At 44.8% G+C, this 25372-nt stretch overlaps 1 protein-coding gene across 1 annotated transcript in view; it reads right to left on the minus strand.

The window, feature by feature from the left end:
- Window positions 1-25372, minus strand: part of WWC1 (WW and C2 domain containing 1) — a 242725-nt gene that overhangs the window by 98005 nt on the left and 119348 nt on the right. Inside the window, exon 2 of the mRNA XM_075601891.1 lies at window positions 5269-5378. Within this exon, the coding sequence (XP_075458006.1) occupies window positions 5269-5378 (110 nt within the window). The remainder of the gene's footprint in view (window positions 1-5268; window positions 5379-25372) is intronic.

The following is a 25372-nucleotide window of genomic DNA, read 5'->3' on the forward strand; positions in this document are numbered from 1 at the left end:
AAAAGACAGATCACCGCACCATGCCGCCAGACCCCGCCACAGGTAAAAGTCGTGAGGGGGAGGGGGAGTTTTTTTGGGGGGGGCGAGTTACTTCTGATGGTGGGCGAGTGGGTTTTTCCTAGTTTGTCGAGCTCTGACTATAAAGGATGTTTGTAATAATGAGGTAAGAATGATATGCAAACGAAGCATTGTCATATCATCCCCTATTCACTGAAACCTGTTACGGTTAACATGGTTAAGTAAAGTTACGTTAGTTAAAGCAGCAGTCCAAGATGCTGTTTTTGATTTTTTATTTATATTTTCTCCCTTTAATATGTGCATCATTACAATCTACACAATGATAAGTAATTAGCTAAGTTCACTAAATGACTGTCAGTGCAGCAGAAGAGGACCAAAGATGCAAAGTTCTGTGGGGAAGATCATGTGACCAGGCAGTCACTAGATACAATTGGTGCACTGCTAGAGAGAGGGCAGGGCTCAAAAAGGGGTGTGCCAGAGCTTGTTTCAGAAGAGTAAGGGGATGTGACTTTGTAAATGGTTGCTATAGAAACAAAAAATGCTTGTAACGTTATAATACATTCAAAATGTAATTCAGAATTGTTTTTCTTTTAATATGCTACAAGTATGTTCTTATAGTACACACATGTAGGATATTGCTTGGTCTGCAGCTTTTAGTCAGAATTAAGCCCAAAAAAGTAGGAATGGCGCTGCAAACAAAATATGGTTGGAGAGCACAATATTGAAAAAAGTCTTCTTTACTGGCACGTATGTAAAAAAAAAAAGTAGGATCACAAAGTCTCTCTAACGCGTTTACGCTGGGTAGTGCTCTCTTTGATAAAGCGCTACCCAGCGCGAAATGCATTAGAGAGACCTTTGTCGTTGTCTGTTTTTTTTAACTTATGTACGAATAAAGAAGACTTGTTTCAATACGGTGCTCTTCAGCCCTACAGGCAGTCCTCGGTTATCCAACGGAACCCGTTCTGGGAGTAGCGTTGGATAGTGAAACCGTTGTAAAGTGAGTCCCATGTTAATCAGTGGCAGTGAGCGTTGGATAATGCATTCAGGCGTCGGAAAACAGCCCATACGGTTGCGTTGGATATGCCATTCGTTGTAAAGTGAAACGTTGGACACCATTACCTATGCTCAGCAGCTGTCCAGTGTGTGAGTATCTCCTTCAATAAAGTTACAGGGGACTGGTTTTTGAGTTGCCTTTCTTGGTGTCTTCAATAGGCGGGTTCCCATGGGAGACAGGGCCAGATTTCAGGGGCCCGCACTCTGGGGTTCCCTGCAGTCTGGTCCAGAACTGTGTGTAGTTCCCTGCAGGCACCTAGGTGGCCCCCGATTTTTCTACATATCACTACACTGGAGATACAGTAGTAAATGGAATCATGCTGCATGATATATGCTATCATTTAATTGAAGGCTTGCTGCATTAATAGAGGGAGGTGTCTTCACCTTTGATGAACTCAACTTTGATGAATACTGTATTGATTTTCCCACATTTGCTGGACTATAATGCTGTGGATCTTGTTTAGCACTGACTACGGACACGCTCCATTCAACATTAAGTCGGAGTTTTGGCAGTCAGTAATATAGCTTGTTAATCCTGAGCGAATTTGATTCATCTTTTTAATCTAGAGAACAATTACCTTCAGTACCTGCTTCAAAATGTGGGGGAAGGGAACAGGTTGGGAAATGCCGGCAGGAAGAGTTACTGTCCCTTAAATTGACCATGTAGCACAAAAATACAACACAGCAAGAAGTTTGGTCATTGAAGGGATAGCTGTTCTAATTTGTATTGTAGGCTCTAGATCAGTGATTGCCAACTGGGGGTTCGGGAACCCCTAAGGGTTTGTGAGCAGAATGGGACATATGGTCACGGGCATTTCGCTGCGGCCAAATGACCGCTGGCGTTCAGTCGCTGACAGGCCCTCCGCCACAGCCGATCCGCTGCTGGAATCCTCACCGCCAGCTGCGTCTAAGGTAAGTTTTACTGGTTAGGGTAGAGGGTTAAATTAAGGAGTTTTAACAGTTAGGGTAGCGGCTTAATTTAAGAGGTATTAGTATTCAGGGTAGGGCATTAGTGAAGGGCGTTAGGTTAGGGTTTTTTTTGGGTAAGGGCTTAGTGTAGGGAGTTTAGGCACTTACCTTAGCGGCGAAGCGGGGACGTAGAAAGGTCCTGGCGACGGGGTTTTATGGCAAAGTGCCAGCGGTCATTTTTGTCACTGTAAAAAGTCAGCGACCAAATGTCCTAGACCGTTTGTCAGGTGTCTCCAAGGAGTTTGCCCCAAAAATATGTGATGGCAGATTCCAGGCAGTGCAGTGGGTTCCTGAACACATGTGGGGACTGCCCACTTAGTAGGGCTCCAAACTGTATCTTAGCGTGGGTGGTATTGCTGCCAATTATAACAGGGGATTTTCCACAGTCGCTCCCCACAAAGCTTTGCATCCGCAGCAGTAAGACATTGTGGGGCCTGACTTTGGAAGATACCGCAGTAATTGGCAGCTATACCACCCATGCTGTTTCCGCACACTGAGGTGCAGCTTGGGGCCTTATTAGGCTTGTGTTCCCCTGACAAGCTCACAATATACAGTACTGCCTGGGGACGGTCAAGCGGTTTTGTTAGCAATAGTCTAATGAGTAAGCAATAAGATTTATTCATTAGAGGTTCACAGAACAAATATGTCCTAGCAGGGGGGTGCACAATGTGAAAAAAGGTTGGGGACAGCTTGATCAGCCTGAATAAGCTCCACATTTTCCATGAAGATGTGAGGTGTTAGGCAGTATAGTACCTCTGGAGCAAGCAATACCAGGTAACATCTGCATATCAATAGATCCGCAATTACAGCCATGATTACAGCCATAGGTTGCAAATGCTGTGTTTCTTATAGTGTAGCATCTACAGGAGTATAATTAAAAAGGGTTCCTAAATTTCGAACAGTCATTAATCCAACTCCAAATTAGACACTAAAACAAGGCAGGTGCTATTTAACATATGTATACCCATGCTGACCTCATTTAAATTAATTAGGAATAGAGACGCCTCGGGTCCGGCTGTCAAGTATTAACGACTATTGTTGGTCAACTATAAGGTTGAGGTATTATTTATATGAGTCGCAAATCAGCAATTTGTGACTGAATCGGCACCATAACGGCCTTCTTCCTGTTCTAGAGCAGGGGAGCACAATCTTTTTCCCCTGCGCCCCCCTGCCGGCTGTTCCCCTCTCTTTGCGCACCCCCCAACCCCCTCTTACCTCGGCTCCAGCGATATGACGTCATGACCTCGCGGCGTCATTTGCTGCCGCGTTGCCATGGAGACGCGTCTCCAGAAGCTGCCGGAGCCAAGGTAAGTGCAGTTTACAGAGGCTTTCGCTGCTTCCCCGGCACTTAATTTAAGTGCCTTCGGGAAGCGCATAGGGTCTCTGTAAACCCCGCGCCCCCCCCACAGACAATCTTGCGTCCCCGCCCCCCAATTTGCGCACCGCTGCACTAGAGAACGTCACGGTATGTTCCCTGATTTAACAGATGAGAGAGAAAAGGATTTTTTTTTTTTTTACTGATGGGGACTTGAGCATGCATTGCTCACGAATCAAGGCATTCATCTTACTAAGTAGATCGTAAGAGAAACTGTTAGCAGTACCCCATGGCTTTCTCATTGTGTATATTAAACAATTGCTGTGCTGATTTAATTTGCCCATTTTGAAATGTACTTACATTTTTGGCATTGGTTCTGAATTTTAGAACAATTTTACTGCCTGAAGGCTTATTTGCAAACTTTTACGTTAAGCCATAAAATGGTTTACCGACCAAACTGAGACAGCTTTGCACATTACTGCTGAAGAGATATCTATTGGGGTATCATTTTATAGCTTAGGTATTATTTTAGGGTTTCACATGAAAGCTTAGAGCTGGATGTACCAATGTCAAATGTTAATATATAGTTTGAAGTTCTACCTAGTCAAGAGATCTACATCAAATGAGTTGGCTTACACACAAAAAGCATATCAATCTATTGAATATTTTACAAAGGTCTTAGAATCTGGCATTTAAGCTCTTGACTATAAGGAAAAACTCTGCCTTTAGCTAAGCAAACTGCCTAAAAGAAGCAAAATCCGGGGGGGTTTGCTTTGAAAACTACACAAATAACGATGATAGAAAACACAGAAAAACTGTATTTCAATAGCCGACAATTCAGTCATGATTATACAATGCATCATATTTCAGTACAGTAAAAATGCATAAACACATCTTGCACTCAACTCCTTTACAACTCAACAACAGGCCCTTTCAATATTTACTTTGTTTGTTTGTAGAAGGAACTCTGCTTCTTGTTCCAAGTACTCCAGCAGTGCACATGTCCTAGTGTGACTTTAGTGCGATCATTTCCCGTTAGTATGATGAGGTGTATTCACTTAGCAGTGATGGTCATTAGCGATTGTTAACAACTACTTGCAGTGAGTATGTTCCCTAGATGGCTTTGTATATCACCAATAAAATAATGTTTAAAAATGCCAGTTATGGTTATTTATGACGTTTCAAAACCAGCTGATGTGCATCCATCTAACAGTATCAATGTAGTAGGGAACCTTGATTTGATTCTTTAATTCGATTGGGGGAGTGTTTATATTGAGTAATAGGCGGAGTTAGGGCTGGGTTACATGTTTTATTGCCAAGTATAAGTTGATCAAATAAAAAAAACTTTTTTTACTACCGAGCTCAAGTCAACAGTATCAAACATTCTTTTCTGTTAATTATTAATGCAGTATATTATTTTTTTCCCCTAGGAAGAAACTGTAGGCAGCTAATTATACACTGCAGTATTAATATACAGTACATCAACTTCAGTGGTGTATAAGTATTTTCTCCTGTGGAATATTATAACTACCGAATTCAGAGCCTTGCTCAGTACAGAAGTGGATAATGGGTAAGAGAGAATGCACCTATAACCCTTTAAGTGCGAAAGTGTTGCGATCAAGTGATTGCTTCCTCACTGACGATAGAGTAGATTGCGTTTTGCGCTTTACAGGAGCGCAGAACGTGATCCCACCCAGAAAAACGAGTGGGAACTATATGGCCTAGCTACTATGCCATGGGGCCAGGTTCCAGAACGTGGCAGCTACGTCCCAAGGGCACCCAAAGGGTTAATGTGTTCAAATTGATGACAAAGTGAAACTTTTGGAAATGAATCCAAACGTCTCCATTTGTAATGTTTTCATTCACATGAACAACTGTAAAGCAAAACTGCTGTAAAAAGTCCTATTACTTACGACTATTGTGGTCAATATAGTAAGCGCCAACTTGAGGGTCAGAGGCTTCTTCCCATCCCAGTGGTAGCTCGTCGCCAATACAGTCAGCGAAGGTTAAAGGCTTCGTATACCTAGCAAGACCAAATGAACATTTTAGAACATATGTCAAATACAAGATAGTTTGCCAACACACAATGAGCCTTAATGAAAATACAGAGCTGAATACTAAACATATAATTAAATAATTCCCCATGTAGGATTTTCATATTGTTTGTTTATACATGGCAAAAAATACATGATGGAACGTATTGTGTATACTTCCCTGCCCTGCCCAGACATTATACAATCATTATTAAAGCGATGCTGCAAAAGATTGTTACCAAGGGAGGGTGAAAGTAAATTACGTCAGACAACTGTGTTCTGCCAGTTTTCAGAGCATTAATCTCAGGCGCATAAACCCTACAATATGAATGTTGCTATGAGTTTTAAGTTAGCATTCCTTTTTAAACGCAAATGGGATACTGTCTCAAAATATGGGGAGACCAGTTTTACATCTTTCACTGCTGGGGATGACAACAGTCTTTAATATAAAATGCTTTTGTTTATGGGAAGCTCAAAGCAAGTCCTCATAATAAATACAGACGTACTCTTTTTCATCATATATATTATATATATTGGCTGCTGAAGTAAGGCTGACCCTGCAGCCATATTGTGTCCACTGGGAAAGAACAATAGTTATACAGTATATCGGAATTCAGGGGTTCCCTGTAGGTCAAGGGACTTCGAATCAGCTGTGGGGGAACCCCTAGTTTAGAGGAACACTTTGTTTTTTTACATAGGTTTCTGCTCCGGGTACCCCTGCATCTCGAGATATTTACCTCTGTACGGGTTGCCGATATCTCTCTGCCGTTTAAATCTCTCGCGCCACATGGGCCAATAGAAAGTTGTAAGGGACGACGTCACTGCTTCCTATTGGCCCGCAGGACACGGGCCATGTATGCCACCATTGTGTTAGCCCAAACTAGCCCATCTGGAGTTACTACCGCCACCCCCTTCCAAGATAAGTATCTCGGGAAGCAGAAGGTCCACGAGGCTGAGCTCCAGAGCCCCCCTGCTTCAAACATATCATTTTTTCACATTGTCCCAAGTAGTTCTGCTTTAAAGGCAACTTAGCATCAAAATATTCAAATATGTATATGTACACTATGGGAGCCTTGCCAAATTAAATCAAATGTTTAAATAATTGATGACATTCATCTGAGAAAAAGGAAGTTAAGTAGATATTTTCACCGCAACCTTGGTGGGTATACAGACTCTCCAACATTCGGCTCATGCAAATAGATATACTTTCATTCCTCCATCAATTATGGATTCAAAAGCTTTCAAACAAGTTAACACCGACTATGAAGGCTCCTTAATGTGTGTAATTTACTATATGTTAAGATCATTTGTATTTTTGTACAAATATAGTATTTGTATATATTTACACACACACACACACACGCACACGCACAGTTATGAATAAGTCCCTATAACTCACTGATCACTTATAAAATCAACCATGTCTAATTTCTAAGTTGCTCCAACGGGTAGAGAACATAAAATTGAGGTACAGTACCCGCTAAGTAGGTACAGGCGGTGGCTCTCAGTATATTCTACCAAAGATGTGTGAGGAAAATATGTTACAGAAATGTATAAATGGCCTAAACATAAGGTAACCATGCTGAACAAATTAAGTCAGATATCAAACAGTGCTGGTAGAATTAAAAAAAAAATATATATATATATATATATATATATATATATACAGCTCAACCCCGTTATAGCGCGGTCCTCGGGGGCCACCCGATCCGACCGCGCTAGAACCGGGGTCACGCTAATTTTTTTTTTAAATGGCCGCTGGGCGCCCGATCGGGGGGAGTAAGGAAGGAAAGAAGAGGTGGCCGGAAGCCCTACACGTCCCCCAGCTGCGGCCCTCCGAGTCCAGCCACAGCCTGCTCCTTACCTCCCACCACCGACATCCATCCCCCTCCACCGGCATCCACCTCCTCCCCCCCCCGAGGCCCCCACACCTACCGGCCCTCCACGGCATAATCAGTTTTGGGCCTAGCCCACGGGGCCTTCCGAGTCCCAGCCTGCTCCTCACTCACCCCCCCTACCGGCATCCACACCCCCCCTCCTACCGACACCCCCCCCTCCTACCGACACCCCCCCTCCTACCGAAACCCCACACTCCTACCGATACCCCCCCCTCCTACCGACACCCCCACCCTCCTCCTGATGCCAGCTCCGCTCCGATCTCAGCAGCCGACACCAAAGGTAGGGAGGGGGAGGGGGAGAGTGAGGGGGAGTGTGAGGGGGAGTGGGAGGGGTGGTGTGAGTGTGGTGTGCTGTGCAGTGTAGTGTGCTGTGTGCTGTGAGCAGTGTGCAGTGAGTGTGTGCAGTGTGCAGGGAGTGCTGGGAGTGTGTGCAGTGTGAGTGTGTGCAGTGAGTGCTGGTAGTGTGTGCAGTGTGCAGTGAGAGTGCCTGCAGTGTGCAGTGAGTGCTGGTAGTTTGTGCAGTGTGTAGTGAGAGTGTGTGCAGTGAGTGCTGGTAGTGTGTGCAGTGTGCAGTGAGAGTGTGTGCATTGTGCAGTGTGTGCACCATTATTACTATAAAGAACAACAAACTACAGACTATTGTATACCGCAAACCTACAGACAGAGCCAGCTAATTGAGGGACAACAGCTTCCACCCGACACACACTAAGCATGCAACCATCTACAATCAAGCCATACAATACAACCGGATATGCTCTGACACAGCTGACAGAGGCCAGTGGCCTTGAGATCGGAATTCATAAACCGGGGATATAACCACAGAATTGTAGACCAGCAAATCCACAAAGCCACCAGAATACAAAGAAGTGATTTCCTTGAATACAGACAGAAAGAGACAAAGGACAGGGTAACTTTGGTGGTCACATATAACCCACAATATGCCTAGAAGCCCTACTCAAGATCACCAGGGAACTAAAACCCATTCTCATGGAGGATACAAGACTGCAACAGGTCTTCCCTGAAATACCCTTATTATCATAAAGACAACCTCATAATCTCAAGAAATTATGGTGAGGAGAAAAGTATTCAACAGTACAACTGAATGCGGGACAAGACCATGCCAGGCCACAAGATGCAAAACCTGCGCAATGCTCCACACGGTGGGCACAATACAAATACCACACAGGAATCTGGAGTACAAAATCAGAGGAAGTTTCACCTGTTCCTCCAGCAATGTCGCTTACCTCATCATGTGCATGAAATGCCCAGAGATCTGCTACTACATAGGTGAGAATGACAGGGGCTAAAAAAGAAAATGTATCTGCATTGCTACAGCATCACGCGCGGAACAAGGGACAGTCCTGTCGACGAACATTTCTCTGATTCTGGCCATAAGATGAACGATCTGAAGATGGCCATACTCAAAGGTAATCTTAGAACACCGAAAGAGAGACGGTTGCATGAATACAAATTTATGCAACTGTTCGGGACACTTAGCAGTAGCCTAAACCGCAGTTTCATGAGTCACTACTGACACAAGAGAACTTTCTTCCCATGAGTGCTAAAGGCCATGTCTATACATACTGTGCTATATGAATGCACACACAGCTGTCTCTTACACATACAAATACACAATATAATTCCATCACTATATACCAATAGGGACCACATAGTATCCATACACACTTATAGTATTGCAACACCCTCTTACATTTCCACACCTAACCACACCATTGTTATACACTCCCACTCCACACACACACCTTTAGTAAAGTGCTTTATACACTGTGGGCGCTTTATAAATTTATATTTACATACATACTTTACATACACACACACAAACACACTTACATCACTAACATTCAAGGACCATTTAACACCTCAATTGCATACAGCACGGGGGGGGGGTGTAGTTTTCAGTCACAGATAACATTCCAAGATGCACTGTTTTTAAGTTAAACCCTTCTTGCTTTATCCCTTGTAACAACGCCGGAAGAAGATATCAGAGTATCTCGAAAGCTCGCACAAATAAAAGCATTTAGTTAGCCACAGAACGTCTATTCGTTTTTGATTATTAAGCTCGGCTAACACGGTGCAGATACACACACACACACACACACACACACACACACACACACACACACACACACACACGCTGTTAGGAGCCCTGAACAAGGACTTATTCCTGTTTAAATAAAGCAGCCTCAGGGCTCTGGGAATCCAGCAGAGCGATAGTTGATTGCAGCCACTCAATTAACTAGTCTCCCCCTGGACTAATGAGAGCTCTGTAAAAAGCCTCATGTGAGACACAGGCGAGGGAATCTTTAGCTCACAATTGGGCTGACACAGGAAAGCAGAGAAGCCTGCACACATACACTGTCTTGAGCACAAAGGCGCGCTAAGATCAAGACATCCAGACACCCAGATAAATATATTTCCTGGACACATAGGACCCAGGAACCTGCCAAAGACTGATATGGAGGGCCACCTGCTTAAGGTACCTCCTGAGACTTTGGAGTGATAGGCTAGTAATGGGAATATCCCTCCAGTTCTGCAGAGAGGGTCTGGGGAAGTAAGTTAGCCCTTACAAAGGGATAGGGGTTTGTTATTTTGTTGTTTTTGTATGTTTTGCCTGGATAAAGGAACAGACTCAATAAAGCCAAGATATAATTTCATCCAAATCAGTCTCCATTACATGTACCTCTGCAGACATCTCTTACAAGCCCATATTTACTTAGCTGTGATGGAAGGTGTCTTATGGAGTAGCAAGGTTTAGTGAATATGGGTCTATAAACCTAATTATTTAAAGGGACATGTGTAAACTGTGTGATAACCTTTCCATGCTGTCCTTATAGCCAGCATGGTTATGTATATATGATGGTTACTACAACAATAACCCAGTTAACAATGAAGCCAGCCTGGAGCAGGTGGGACACATTTGCAAGACTGAACAGTTCCGATATTGCAAGTCATTGACGTTTAGTGAATATATCAGCATTTATATGTACGGGGACAAAACGGCTTCTCCCACCCTCATTTCCTACAAAAGAAAGCTGAGAAAACTCAGAGAAGGAAAAAATTGGCCCATGGTTTCAACTTGTTTTTGCGAAAAGTGTTTTTTCAATTCTGTGAAATGCTATTTGAATATAATCATCCGTTTTCACCTAAAAAGCAACTTATATTTGCAATGTGAATGTGTCGTTATTACATTGGTACACAGCAGCATGCACATAAAATGTACAAATATAAACCAATAAGCCGTTTGTTTTATTTCTAATGTGTGAACCATCAATTCATTCTGTAGCACACATTTGTGGTTTGTTAGGTAATTGAATAGCAAGTACAGTGGAATACTATAGACGATATAAGCAATCACTGTTTAATAAACAACATTGCTATGTACAGTATTAGCATAAAAGAGATGCAGTCACTAATTGATGCCACAATAAGGCAGAGATTACTAGTTAAATCTGCAATATTTTATAATTATAATAATGATTATTTATACTGCACAAGTCTTTTTCTAGGTACTGGTACTTACAACCAAAATACATTTCAGTGGCACAATATTTTTTGCACAGTATCTGCACACTGACTTTATTTTACTGTCTTTTGTATTTTTATTTATCTGTAATTAGGTTTCCTGTGACAGTGTTCTTTACTGGAAAAAAAGAGGTATACTTGTCTGTACTTCTAGGGGAAGAAAAAACAAAAACGGGTCTAGGGGCTAGTTTCACTAAAGGTCGATAAATGAGAAAATTGCCATTCTTTAAGAAACCTACTATATGAAGTTTCAAAGCACTGTACACAATAATTCTAGCTATGAAGCGCTCCAATGTTTGTTCACTAAAAGGTATCACAACCTAGAACAAATCTGCTCTTTTACACGATCAACACTCAAACTGAATTTATCACTAGAATCCAGAGGAAGTTGCAAGTGTTACAGACCTCACTGTGAGAGAGGGCGGAGAGGTAGTCGTGTGCTCTCAGGTGCCCACCTTCTGCCTCCAATTCCTACAGAAGTACCTGTACGCAGACCCTTCTCTGCAGTGGTTGATAGCTGCACAACATGAGCTATGACCAACAAGGTTGAGTGAGACTTGTCAGTGCTGCCAGCATTCTACCAGGAAACCCTGAAGAGTTAGAGCATGGTCTCTATGTCAAGGCAAGGAAGACCTCCTGATAGAGCCAATGTGGCACACTTCGGAGTGGGTATTCGATTTCAGGATCTCCTGAACCATTCATGGTCAGATTGGGTGGATACAGAGGTGCACTGCATGGGCCTGCCTACCCCAGGGTTCCACTGCATTTGCTCCAGAAGCTCAAGGATGACATCGCCCCCACTTACACACTTTCCTAGAGGGGATCATGCAGACCAGACACCCCCACCCACCTTCCGACTGCCCACCTCCAGCTGTATGCGTGGGTTCTAAATCCTGCCAACCCCCTCAGGCTCCTTCTGTCCTCAGCTTAAGCTTAAACTGGGGGAGATACAATTGGCATGCTTTCGCAGCATGCCAAAGAAGGGGCTCTACTCTCTCGTGCTCCATATCTCGTCACCTGCCCAAAACTATCTGGAGGTGGGTACTATCAGCTAATGAGGGCGAGTGGCCCCAGTGGAAAGAACTCTATTCAGAGCTTGTGCCGCATCACTGAGGATCTGAGATGGATGACCCTCCATGGTGCACTGAGCATGGGAGAGTATCTCACCCATTTCACCGCCCAAGGGAATCCGTGTTTCACATTTATTTTAGTTGCGCCAGACTGCAGTCCCTGTTGTCGCACTTGAAGGACCTCTTTCTGCAGTTCTGGCTGCATTTCTCCCTTCACACTTTTATTTTTGGCAGCCAGAGCTCAAAGGTATGCTGTGACAGTAGAGCTTCCCAGCATCTCGTTTAGTTCAATGCTAGAGCTGCTTCCATGAATAGAAGAAGTTGTGGGTTCTAGTCCTGTTGGGATATACACCAATACCCCCTTCATTACAAGGGGCCTTAAACTTGTATGTATAGGTCTTATGGAAATCTTATAGGAACTGTGGGGTGTGACACATTAAATATACTTTGCATATCTCATTAGTGTATCTAAGGTGTGCGGTGGCTGATTTCCCATTAAGCCGAAAGGCCAGGGCACCAAAATTTGTGGGTGGCATACAGAAGCCCAGCCCCACTGATTTCCGGGGAAGAGTGCAGGGTCTCTGTAAAGGTCTCTTACCTTCTCCTTCGTGCAGCCAATCTCCTTCTGTAGCATCGCGGCATGAAATGATGCTGCAATGGCACATGGTTATGCGTTGTCAGGTAATTTAGGCCTCCCGGGAGGGTAGCAGAGGGGTGGGGGGTTAACCCCTTAATTACCATAGCGGTTAATAACCACTATGGTAATTATGGGGTTACTGGCCAGTAGTTAGTTTTTTTATTTTACTGCCGCTGCCCACGGAGGTGGAAGATGAAGCTGAGGACGGCCTCCAACTAAGCAGGGGTAAGAACAACTCTTATTTACTATACAGTATGCTGGCTAATGTTTTATTTGTAATGGGCAAATGCACTATTATCCAGATATGAATAATAGGCCTTTGCCCATTACAGTGTGTGTTGGGGGGGTTGTTTTATAGAAATGTATTTTTTATAGTTATGTATTTGAGTGTATTGCACTGTATTGATTATTTGAATGGGCAAAAGTACTACTTTGGCTAATAGCACTTTTGCCCAGTCCTGTGCGGTGTTGGTGGTAGAGTGGTGGGTGAAGGGGGAAATTGCCCCAGGGTGGGTGTTTAGGCCTTGTGGGAGGGATTAACCCCTTCATTACCAGCGGTTGTAACCACTAAGGTAAGGGAGGGGTTAATATTTCCCGAAAGGCCTCAACACCCATGCTGGAGCAACTATGAAGGTGTTATTTGGCTCATGGTGGGTGTTTAGGCCTACCCTGTGGATAGCGGGAGGGGTTAACCCCTTCATTACCTTAGCGGTAGTAACCGCCACGTTAATGAAAGGGTTAGCTCCTCCCGCAATCCTCCCCGGTAGGCCTAACCCTCCCAGCCTGTTGCAAGTACAGGCTCTACACAACCCCTCTACACCTAACAAACCGGACACTGCTATTTAACCCCTTCATTACCTTACCAGTTAGCCACTAAGGTAATGAAGCTGGCTGTAAATTGATTTTTATTACATGGGATTGATGTGGTAGTTCCCAGAGCGGATGTTAATGCGTGTCAGCTCCGGAGAACCCTGGCCTCAATCCTATGTACAGTAGTAACAATATATTTTCTTCTTCATATGCACATCGCGGATCCTATCTCGCCACCCTTCAGTTGGCGAGATCAGAATCTGCGAATTGCATCTCGGAACTAACTGAATAGCCCGATTTCTTAAAAAAAATTTGAGCATTTTTGGAGCTACCGCTCGGTAGTGCTCTTGATTGTGAAAAGCGAATTTGGCATGTTATCGGAGCTCTCTGAATTGCTACACATGCAAACTCGCCTAAAAAGTGCTCAAAACTGTCGATAAGTCACTAATCGGAGTTTACTGAATAGGCCCCATAGACTCCAAATTTAACTTTAACAAACTACTGTTAAACAATTAGAGGTGTTTTTCTAAAACTATGCAACCGAGCTTAAACAATAAAATTCAGCCTTGAATAATATATGTGTATATATGCAGTGTTCGACAATTATATATATTTACACGCCCGGGGCGTGTGGATTTAACCCCCGGGCGAGTAAATATTGGCCCGAGCAGCACACGTGTGTTTTTTAAATTTCCCGCGCTCGCGCTGCTGTTTTTCCCCCGCTCGCGCTGCTGTTTTTCCCCCGCTCGCGCTGGAGAAAAAAAAAAAAAGCCGGAGGCGGGTTCATGTTGTTGGGGAGATTACCCCGCCTCCGGCTCTCTGAGCAGTGCTTTCGCTCCTCCCCCGCCTCTCAGCAACTTTCCCTTCTCAGCGCTTCTACTCCTCCCCCTTCCGGCAGCCAGCCCCTTCCACGCCTGTCTGCCTCAGGCCAATGCAGGGCCATATGGGGGTATGCGCGCGCAAGCGCTGGAGGGGGGGGGGCTGCACGTGGAGTTCCCGGCCACGTTTCCCATCAGGGAGGTTGGTGTGTTCGTGCGGCTGTTCCCTGCTCACCACCGATCCCACCGTCGCAACTAATGCCCGACCTCCCCCTGACACCCCTCCTGGCTGCAGCCTGGGCGCACGCGCGGCTTGCTACGTTTCCCATCGGGGAGGTTGGCGGCCGTGTGTCTGTCCGGCTGGCCCCCCGATCCTCCCGCTGGCCCCCCCGATCCTCCCGCTGGCCCCCCCGATCCTCCCGCTCGTCCCCCGACCCCTCCGCTGGCCCCCATCCTCCTGCTGCACCCCGATCCTCCCGCTGGCCCCCAGATCGACCCACTGCCCCCCCGATCCTCCCGCTGGCCCCCAGATCGACCCGCTGCCCCCCCCCGATCGTCCCGCTGGCCCCCCGATCCTCCCGCTGGCACCTCGACCCCCCCCGCTGGCCCCCCGATCCTCCCGCTGTCCCCTCGATCCTCCCGCTGGCCCCCCGATCCTCCCGCTGGCACCTTGACCCCCCCCCCGTTGGCCCCCCGATCCTCCCACTGGCCCCCCGATCCTCCCACTGGCCCCTCAATCCTCCCGCTGGTCCCCCCACCCTCCTGCTGGCCCCCCCATCCTCCCGCTGGCCCCCCATTCCCCCGCTGGTCCCCCATCCCGCCGCTGGCCCCCCGATCCTCCCGCAACTCCTGCCCGATCCCCTGGCATGTGGAGCAGCATGTGGAGGACAAGCAGGCCCTGGAGGAACAGGTAGGCCCCCTCCCTTCCAATGAATACCAACCCAGTCACCCACCCAGTGAGTGTGTGTCTGTAATTGTTTGTGTGTGTGTGTGTGTGTGTGTGTGTGTGTGTGTGTGTGTGTGTGTGTGTGTGTGTGTGTGTGTGTGTGTGTGTGTGTGTGTGTGTGTCTGTGAGTGTGTGTCTGTGAGTGTGGGTGTGTGAGTTTGGGTGTGTGTGTCTGTGTGTGGATGTGAGTGTCTGAGTGACTGTGAGTGTCTGAGTGACTGTGAGTGTGTGTTTGTCTGTGTGTGTTTGTCTGTGAGTGTTTGTGTGTGAGTGTCTGTGTGTGTGTGTCTGTGTGTGTGTGTCTGTGTGTGTGTGAGTGTGTGTGTCTGTGTGTGTGAGTGTGGGTGGGTGTGTGTGTCTGTGAGTGTGGGTGTGTGTGTGTGTTTGTGTGTATGAGTGGGTGTGTGTCTGTGAGTGTCTGTGAGTGTCTGAGTGACTGTGAGTGTCTGAGTGACTGTGAGTGTGTGTTTGTCTGTGTGTGTTTGTCTGTGAGTGTTTGTGTGTGAGTGTCTGTGTGTGTGTCTGTGTGTGTGTGTCTGTGTGTGTGTGAGTGTGTGTGTCTGTGTGTGTGGGTGTGTGAGTGTGTGTGTGTGAGTGTGTGTCTGAGTGTGTGTGTCTGTGTGTTTGTCTGTGAGTGTTTGTGTGTGGGTGTGTCTGTCTGTGAGTGTCTGTCTGTGAGTGTCTGTCTGTGAGTGTCGTCTGAGTGTCTGTCTGTGAGTGTGTTTGAGTCTGTGAGTGTTTGTGTCTGAGTGTTTGTGTCTGTCTGTGAGTGTGTGTCTGTGAGTGTGTGTGAGAGAGTCCGTGAGTGTGTGTGTCTGTGAGTGTGTCACCCTCTCACCCTCTCCCTGTGTCACCCTCTCCCTGTGTCACCCTCTCCCTGTGTCACCCTCTTCCTGTGTCACCCTCTCCCTGTGTCACCCTCTCCCTGTGTCACCCTTTCCCTGTCGCCCTCTCCCTGTCGCACTCTCTCTGTCGCACTCTCTCTGTCTTTGTCTCTCTATCTCTCTGTGTCTCTCTATCTCTCTGTGTCTCTCATTGTCTCTATCTCTCTGTGTCTCTCATTGTCTCTATCTCTCTGTGTCTCTCATTGTCTCTATCTCTCTGTGTCTCTCATTGTCTCTATCTCTCTGTGTCTCTCATTGTCTCTATCTCTCTGTGTCTCTCATTGCCTCTATCTCTCTGTGTCTCTCTGTGTCTCTCATTGTCTCTCTGTCTCTCTGTCTCTCATTGTCTCTCTATCTCTCTTCCTCCGTGCCTCTCTCTTTCTCTGTGTGTCTCTCTCTTTCAATGTGTGACTCTCTCTTTCAATGTATCTCTCTCTTTCTCTGTGTGTCTCTCTCTTTCTCTGTGTCTCTCTCTTTCTCTGTGTGTCTCTCTGTGTGTCTCTCTCTTTCTGTGTGTCTCTCTCTTTCTCTGTGTGTCTCTCTTTCTCTGTGTGTCTCTCTCTCTCTGTGTCTCTCTCTCTCTCTCTGTCTGTCTCTCTCTCTCTCTGTGTGTCTCTCTCTGTGTCTCTCTCTCTGTGTGTGTGTGTCTCTCTGTCTGTGTCTCTCTCTTTCTCTGTCTGTGTCTCTCTCTCTTTCTGTGTCTCTCTCTCTTTCTGTGTGTCTCTCTCTCTCTCTCTGTGTGTCTCTCTGTCTCTGTCTGTCTGTCTCTCTCTCTGTCTGTCTGTCTCTGTCTGTCTATGTCTGTCTGTCTGTCTCTGTCTGTGTCTATCTGTCTGTCTGTCTCTCTGTCTGTCTGTCTCTCTCTGTGTCTCTCTGTGTCTCTCTCTCTGTGTGTGTCTCTCTGTCTCTCTGTCTCTCTCTCTCTCTCTCTATCTGTGTCTCTCTCTCTCACTCTGTGTCTCTCTGTGTGTGTGTCTCTCTCTCTCTCTCTGTGTGTCTCTCTCTCTCTCTCTGTGTGTGTGCTGCTCTGTGTGTGTCTCTCTCTCTCTCACCCACTCTCTCTCTGTCACAATCTGGATCTCTTATTTACCCTATATATCTTAACTGTCCTATACTACACCGAAATCACCTATACTGCTTTCTTCCAGATCTGACTCAAGCTTCACACGGAAGACATCGGAACCCCCCCTAACCCAGAAGACAGGTAGGGAACACCTCCCCTCCAATGTATAACATTGCGGGAATGAGGGTACCTGGACATTGAGGGACTGCGGATCAGGTAAGATCCCAGGCGGGATTGCTGCTTTAGATTTTGTGACGCGGGGGCGTCCAGGCACTGGTTATGGGGTTCAGGAACATTTACACACACACGTAACAAGGACTAATTGTAGTATAATGTAATACAATAAATAAATTAATGTCAAAAACGAATGTTGTTCTTACTATGAATTTTTTTTTTTTAAAGTGGACCTGGGGGCGGGACTAGGGTGGGGTTGGGGGCGGGACTAGGGCGGGGTTGGGGACGGGACTAGGGCGGGGTTGGGGGCGGGACTAGGTGGCGAGTAGATTTTTTGGTTGGGCGATTAGATTTTTGGGTGATTTGTCGAACACTGTATATATGTATATATATACATATATGGAAAGAAAAAAAGAGAGAGCGCAACCCCATAGCGCAATATGACATTTATTGGGGAAGAGAGAGGATAAACAAGGGGATCAGGCACACTTACAAAAAATGTAATTAAAACAAGCGCTTGTGCATAAAATCACGGCCAACGATGTAGGAGGACTATCCCAGGACTGCATCAAAGCTCCTCCAGATTCGAATCGCCTGTCGAAAGTTTGTGAATGCCCCGACAAACCCTCTGAAGAAGTCGCTGACAGTGACGAAACACGTAAGGAAGCACGTGATACTCGGCATTACGTCATCAACTTGCGACACGATCGTGGCCGGATCGTGCCACGTTTATTCTCCTGGCTGGTAGCTGTGAAGTGATGCACCTACATCGGGACATTCCCTACCTTGTGACGGGCGATTATAATCTGGAGGAGCTTTGATGCAGTCCTGGGACAGTCTTCCTGCATCTTTGGTGGTGATTTTATGCACAAACGCATGTTTTAATTTGATTTTTTGTAAGTGTGCCTGATCCCCTTGTTTATCCTCTCCCTTCCCCAATAAATGTCATATTGTGCTATGGGGTTGTGCTCTCTCTTTTTTTCTTTTTAGGTTACCCATAGAATTTGGTTTTATCCTTATAGAGAGCAGCATCCTATCCCCACAGCATGAATTTGACTTTCTAATCTTACCTTTATTGAAAGGAACATTTGGGATTTGTTGTTTATGTTATGTGTTGTTTGTGTCTTGTATGCCCTGCTCTGTAATTGTGTTATTGTGCATGCTTCTGTTATTAACCCCTTGTGTGCCTCCTATATAGTTAGCATCCGGTATTTCACATATATTATTCATTTATTCGGTATATCTATTTCTTTTTGAGGATATATACAGCTCAACCCCGTTAGAACACGATCCGTTACAACGCGAATCCGATTATAACGTGATGCAATCGTGGCTCCCAATTTTCGTATTTATGAACACATTACAACACGATTATTGGTGTCTTAAATACTTAATTGTACATTATTTCTAATGCGATCCGCTTATAACGCAATGTTATTCTTTGGACCCCAAGCACAGCGTTATAAGGTGGTTGAGTTGTATGTATGTATATATATGTGTATATATATTTATATATATATATATATATATATATATATATATAGTCATTTATGGTATACATATTATTTTTTCGTAGAGAAAAAGGTTCCGAAATTATGAGCGAGGAACAATAACGTTATATACTGTTAAATGCATAAAATGCCCTTCTTTTCATTAACTCTCAGTTGAGAAAAGGAACCATTGAATGTTCAAATGAAACACAATCGCCACGTTTGCATGAAACCTGCTCACATTTCTGTGTCTACCCCATAAGAGTCCAGACAGGTATTTTGTATAGGACGAGACACCAGGTGACCTTTTCAATTGTTTCATTGTGGACAAGAGAACAAAGGGTTTTGATCATCTTGGATAGTATTACCATGAAGTGGTGCCTCAGTGGTATATTGGCCAATGGAGATCCATCTCCCCAACACGTTACTGAACTATAAGGCATGTAGCACTAATGGATGGTATATTTATAGCCTTGGACTTCACTATTGTCAAAGATGTAACCCAAAAAGTTACATTACATAATAAGCAACCACACGTAGCAACCAAATTGAAAGCCGTTTCAAGGAAACCGACCCTGTCGTTCAACAGATATGTTTGGCTCACATTACCTTTTCAGCAGAAGAATGCACTTTGTCACTTGAAATGAATAGAGTGCCCTAAAGCCCCACTTTTCAATAGCTTTCCTACTATATACAGAATTATATCTTAGCAAAGGGAAAACATTGCATGTTTTTTGTTTTTATTTCTAGGAGGTAAAAAGAACAAGCAATCCATTTTATTTATTTATGATATCACAAGACAGAGCGAAACAGTTTTGCTGTCTACTCTGTTGCCCTCTTTGAATTTCAGCAGAGGCTGGAAGTTCCGATTTGTACAATAAAATACATTGTCAAGCAACGGACTCAAAGAAAAACACACATCATATACATTTTTGTGGGATATCCTGCAGTTTATTGACATCATAAAAAAGTATGTTTCCACCAAAATTGGTTTACATTTTGATCTTGATCACACGGGCTTCTATCTATCAAGTGAAAATAAAGAACAAAGCTGGTTGATGTTTCAGTCCCTATCCTGGACCTTTCCGGAGACAATGTGAGACTGTCAAGACGCTTGGTAATATGCCGTCCCATTAACAAAAATGCAAAATAACACACCTCGGGCCCCGTGGGACCTGAAAGGAAACGCTGTTACTGGCGCCAAAAACCACACTGGCACATTGTCTTGAGAAAGGTCATGGGTAAAGACCCAAACATTGTCCAGTGTTTATCAAATAACTATTATTTTGCACAAGTCCACGTGAGTGCTTTGTTTTTTATTTTCATATACAGATGTAGCCAGACGCAGCAAGAAAAAAAGGGGAACCCCACAGCCCCCCCACCCCCTGAAGCCACAAAGTCATATGGCCATATATCCTCCACCTCATGCCCATATAAGGGCATCTACATCATCAAGGGGGAAGGAGATACAGCCCTGTTTACCGCGGACAAGCATCCAGACACAGAGATTCAGAGAGGCTGCAGACTGCTGCGCTGCTCATCTGAAAGCTGAGCATCGGTACTTCTCTCACTGCAAATGGACAAGGAAGATTAACCCTGTGGGTCCCATTGAGAAGCATGGTTGGACTTGATGGATGTATGTCTTTTTTCAACATCATCTACTGTGGAACTACGTAAACCCACAGTTAATCCTCCTGGGATACTAACTGTCCTCAGGACCATGAGAGTGGTAGCCACAATGCGGTGGCACTCCAGCCGCACTTGAGCAGTGAAAATCGCGGCCCTGAGGATAATAAGTCTGGCTACATCTGTATACCGCACAGATTTGTTTTGATCTGTGCCTCAGCTAGTACCTGTGGCAGCTTTATATGTTTCCCTCGAGTGCTCCTTCCCCTTTTATTAATCTCTAAATATCAAGAAGATTTTGGAACAAAACCGGGACATTTTCATCCTGCACCTATGTATCAAAGTTGCTCTAATTTCCCCTCGTCTGTCCTAGTTTGCGACTTGGAGAGTGTCAGAAGGATGAATTGGGGAGCAGTTACATGGTGGACACATTATAAGTAGATGTATCACATACTGTGTTCTGTGAGCCATTCTTTTTGCCTTTTATTCGCCACAAAAATCCTCCATATCTCAAGTGGCGCAAGTCTAAAATTCTGCATTGGATATAAGAAACTGTTCTTACTGTACATATCGCGCAACTCTGCTCCAAAAAACGGAGCAGTGCGACTATACACCCCTTTCACTCAGTTGATACATAGACCTGATAATGTACTAATAAAGACATGGGGGGAGAGGTGGATGTATCAATGTAAAGAAAGTGCCCGGAGAAGATTGTTTTGATGCATTGCGCCGTCTTCTGCTTACGTTTGCTTCAAACGTATCAAAGCGCTTCTCACACTTGAGGCAAATTGTTGGCTAGAAAAGTTTACGCCATCTCCCACCTGGCAGATTTTTTTGACGCAAATACAATATGCAAAAGGGAGGTGCGGAGTTTGCAACATTTCCTTACAACCTCTGCGCCATGTAACTCCTCCCTAACTCTTCCTATTATCACTCCCCAAATTTTAAGGTGATCAAACTGCATAACATTTGCGAGCAAAAACCTTGGTACATTGACGCAAGATGAAAATGACAACATTTAAGTCAATTTTGCGGCAAATTAATCTTGATACAGTACTGTACATCATCCCTGTGAGTTTAAAAAATGGCTGCCATTGTAATATTTCAAAACTGCATTGTGACACAGCTTTAATTACTGCAACTTTGGAATTTGTGTGGGCGCCCAACAAGCTCTCAAAAAAGTATGTAGCGAGAATATTGTGATATTTGTTAAACGCTTTTGCGAAATTCGGCTCTGGCAGTATTAGCTGCAAAGCGAGTGCTTTCATATTACAGTTGCAACATCTACATTGGTAAGTTAGGCTGTTGTCATCAGGTGTTCTTTTTGTTATCATTAACAAAAACATTTTCGTATCGATAGTTTAGCTGGTGTGTTTGTATAAATGAACAATATTGACGAGAGAAGGACACGTGGAAAGTTTTATTAATGTTTCCTATATGGGGCAAAGGATTCTGGGTAATGACTTACAAATGAGCACACCGTGTGTCACTCTTTACTGCTTATCCATTTTAACATGGACCTCAATAGGCTTATGCCTGCCGTATTACACAGCTTTTCAGCACAGCCTGGGTTAAAGAGGTGCATGGCCAGTAAACCTACTCACAGACAGCTTTCCCACCTTTTGGGTCTCATCAGTCCGAGGTTGGTTGCTGGCTATACAACATGAAGCTGATACGTGGGTATAACCAGACATTAAAACCCTCCACCATACAGTGTACAGCAAATAAAATTACCTATTGTGTTGCATTTGCATGTCTCAGACAGAGTAAAGAGTGACACACTGTGCTCATTTGCATGTCATTACCCAGAATCCCTGGCTGCAGTGGAAGCATTGTATGCTAAGCAATGGTGCGCAAATTGGGGCGCGTCCCCCAGGGGGTGCGAGATTAACTGCGGGTGGCGCGGGGTTTACAGAGGCCCTGCGTGCTTCTCGAAGGCACTTAAATTAAGAGCCGGGAAGCACCGAAGGCCTCTGTAAGGCTGCGGCCAGACAGGGAAGGGCGTGCTGGCGCCTGTGCGCTGTGCCCTACTCGGCCGGGCGGTTCGTGGTTGGCGGGGTACGCGCTCGTCTGGGGGCGCAGCCACGACGTCACGGAGCTGGTTCGCCTTCGTTGCGCGAACCGCTCACGTGACGCGCTTGCGAGCAGCAAATTTAAATTTGCTTGCTCTAAGTGCCGAGCGGGCGCAGGCGCTTGCTCACGCTGGCCACCCACATTGCCATCCTGGCCAAGGCCTAAAGCTTACTTACCGTTGGTTCAGTCGGCACCTGGAGATGCGTCGCCATGGCAACGGGGTCATGGAGGAGGGCGTGCGAAGAGCAGGACAGCCGGCAGGGGGGGGCGCAGGGAAAAAAGATTGTGCTCCCCTGTGCTAAGCAATAATGGGAAAAGACAGGGCTGCAGACCTGTCTCAGACATGCAAATCACCCACAAGTGGTATTTTATTTACTGTAAGAAATTCCACATGTGAGAAAGTACTTCACTGAAAGGGTTGTGGGTGCATAGAATATCCTCCCAGCAAGAGAGTGGTGGAGGCAAATACTGTACAGTAAAGGAATGAAAAGGCCAGTCCTACTGTACATTATGTGCCATATAAAATAAACAATAAGTGTAATTGGGTTCCTAATTGATGATCAATCCCCTTAAGGTCACAATTTTACTTATTTGTATGTCTTTTCTTCTGGTCCGCTGAATTAATGTGATCAGCTGCTTCTATTTGTCTATTTGTCTATTTGTCTAATGATGTCATCGTAATTACTTCATAGACAAACATCACAAGCAAAACGCATATTTACCTGGGGACTTGAGGATTGTTAGACAGGATAGACAAAAAAGATTAGATAAAGATTGTAAAAAAAAAAAACCCTCCAAATCATTATATTAGCTGGGAAACACTTCCAATTAAAAAAAAATGATATTAAACAATATTTATACTTGATTAACAAAGTTGTCAATCACCTACATCTAGCCCAGGGGTGCTCAACTCCAGTCCTCAAGGGCTTTCAACAGGCCAGGTTTTAGGGATATCCCTGCTTCAGCACGGTGGCTCAATCGGTGGCTCATTCATTTTGATTGAGCCACCTGTGCTGAAGCAGGGATATCCTTAACTGTTGGTGGCTCTTTATAACTGGAGTTGAGCACCCCTGATCAAGCCTATTAAAAAGCCATTTGTCCTAAGAGGGACAGTCTTAATACATGATTGAGATAGTCCTAGAGAACTTTAGATTGTGGTCCAAGTAAGGTTGAAAGTCTTACAAAATCAGAGGGGGGTGGGGAGAGATTCCACCCCCCAGAAGTGAACTGTACTATTTGTAGCATTGAGGTTCCCGTAGTTCCCAAGATATTTATCTTTTTATTGCCCCATTTGGGAAATTATTATGGCTGTCATCCAAGCCTAATTCCCACTGACCAATCAGAGCATGACATGAGAGCTTCCTATTAAGGGTTCCCAGCAGCCATCTTTGACTTGACTGTCATTTTAAGGCCACATGAAAAAGTAAACATCTCTAGAATAGGGGGTCCCCAGAATGAGGAATAATGCAGTTCAGACCTGGGGGCTTCCTGGTTCCAGTGATATTAAAAAAAAAGGAATTTTAGTAACAGGGGGAACGCTGCTTGAAATTTACTTAGAAGAATACATTTCAACGCCAGTATTTAATGCAGTTTTCTTGAATCTTTGTAGACAATGCATGCAGGAAATGTTTATTCCGTTGGCATTTAGTTAGTGTGAGTGTACACAAAGCCTAATTTGTTGACTTTAGTAACTGCCTCTAGTTGAAATCGTAACTGCGTCTTCCAAATCCGTTTCCACAGAGGGTTGCTAAGGGTTGTTTCAATGCAGTGTTAGAGCGAGGTCTTTCAGAGCCAGGAGCAAGGTGTTTATTTGGTTTCTGACCTTCTCTCCCAAAGTGTGGCTAAGAGGACAAAATGAACATTAGGACTCAGAAAACCTCTTAATTGAGTCATAAATTCATAATGTGACGTGTATTGCTCCCTAATGCTTATTTTTCTTTTGCAAAAATGTCAAGATATTTTTTTTTTTTTTTGGTATGGGATTTGTGACAATCCCGCTTGGTCATTTAATTCATACCTAGGCCCTTACTTTTCAGATCTTGGGGAATTGTTAATGTCTAAGACAGGTCGGCAACACGGATGATATTGCAGAGAGATATTCTGAGACTCTGGTCTGGACTGTAGGTGTGAGTGACGGGGGGGGGGGAGGGGAGAGCCTGTGTGTCATCTGCATAAAGGTGATACTTAAATCCAAGGGATTGATAAGGACACCAAGTAAAAGTTTATAGAGAAAGAAGCAGCAAATATAAATACAGTACTACTTATGGTGCATTTGCATGTCTCAGACAGGTCTGCAACCCTGTCTTTCCCCATTATCAATTAGAAAACTGTGCTTCCACTGCAGCTAGGGATTCTGGGAAATAATGAGCACACAGTATCACCTTTTGCTTCATGTCCATTTTAACATGGACCTCTAATAAGCTTATGCCTGCCACATTACATAGCTTTTCAGCACTGCCTGGGTTAAAGAAGTTGCATAGCTAGTAAACCTAATCACAGACAGCTGTTTCAACCTTTTGAGTTTCATCAGTGTGAGGCTGGTTATACTGACTTTGCAATTTGAAGCTGGGATAGGTTTCAATCACACATTAAATAAGTTATCGTGGGTAAAACTGTGACAAGAACCCTTCACCGTATAGCATTTAGCAAATGAAAATATCACTTGGGAGCACATTCACGTTTCAGACAGGTGTGCAACCCTGCTTTTCCCCATATATTTTTATTTCCTGTATGCTGTACGCTGGAGGTTTTTTGTCAATGTTTTACCCACCATAACTTATTTAATGTGGGGTTATTAATGATATTGCAAAAGTGCAAATCGGGGCACTACCACACAGAATCTGCCATTAACCTGTTTAGTGCTGGAGGTCTGGTGGAACCAGAGTGGCCACTGGACTTCCGGCATTGGCCGTCACGTGATCACCTCAGCACCGTTCACATGACCGCCACTGC

Source organism: Ascaphus truei, chromosome 5 (assembly GCF_040206685.1).
Source record: "Ascaphus truei isolate aAscTru1 chromosome 5, aAscTru1.hap1, whole genome shotgun sequence".
NCBI classification, from domain to species: Eukaryota; Metazoa; Chordata; class Amphibia; order Anura; family Ascaphidae; genus Ascaphus; species Ascaphus truei.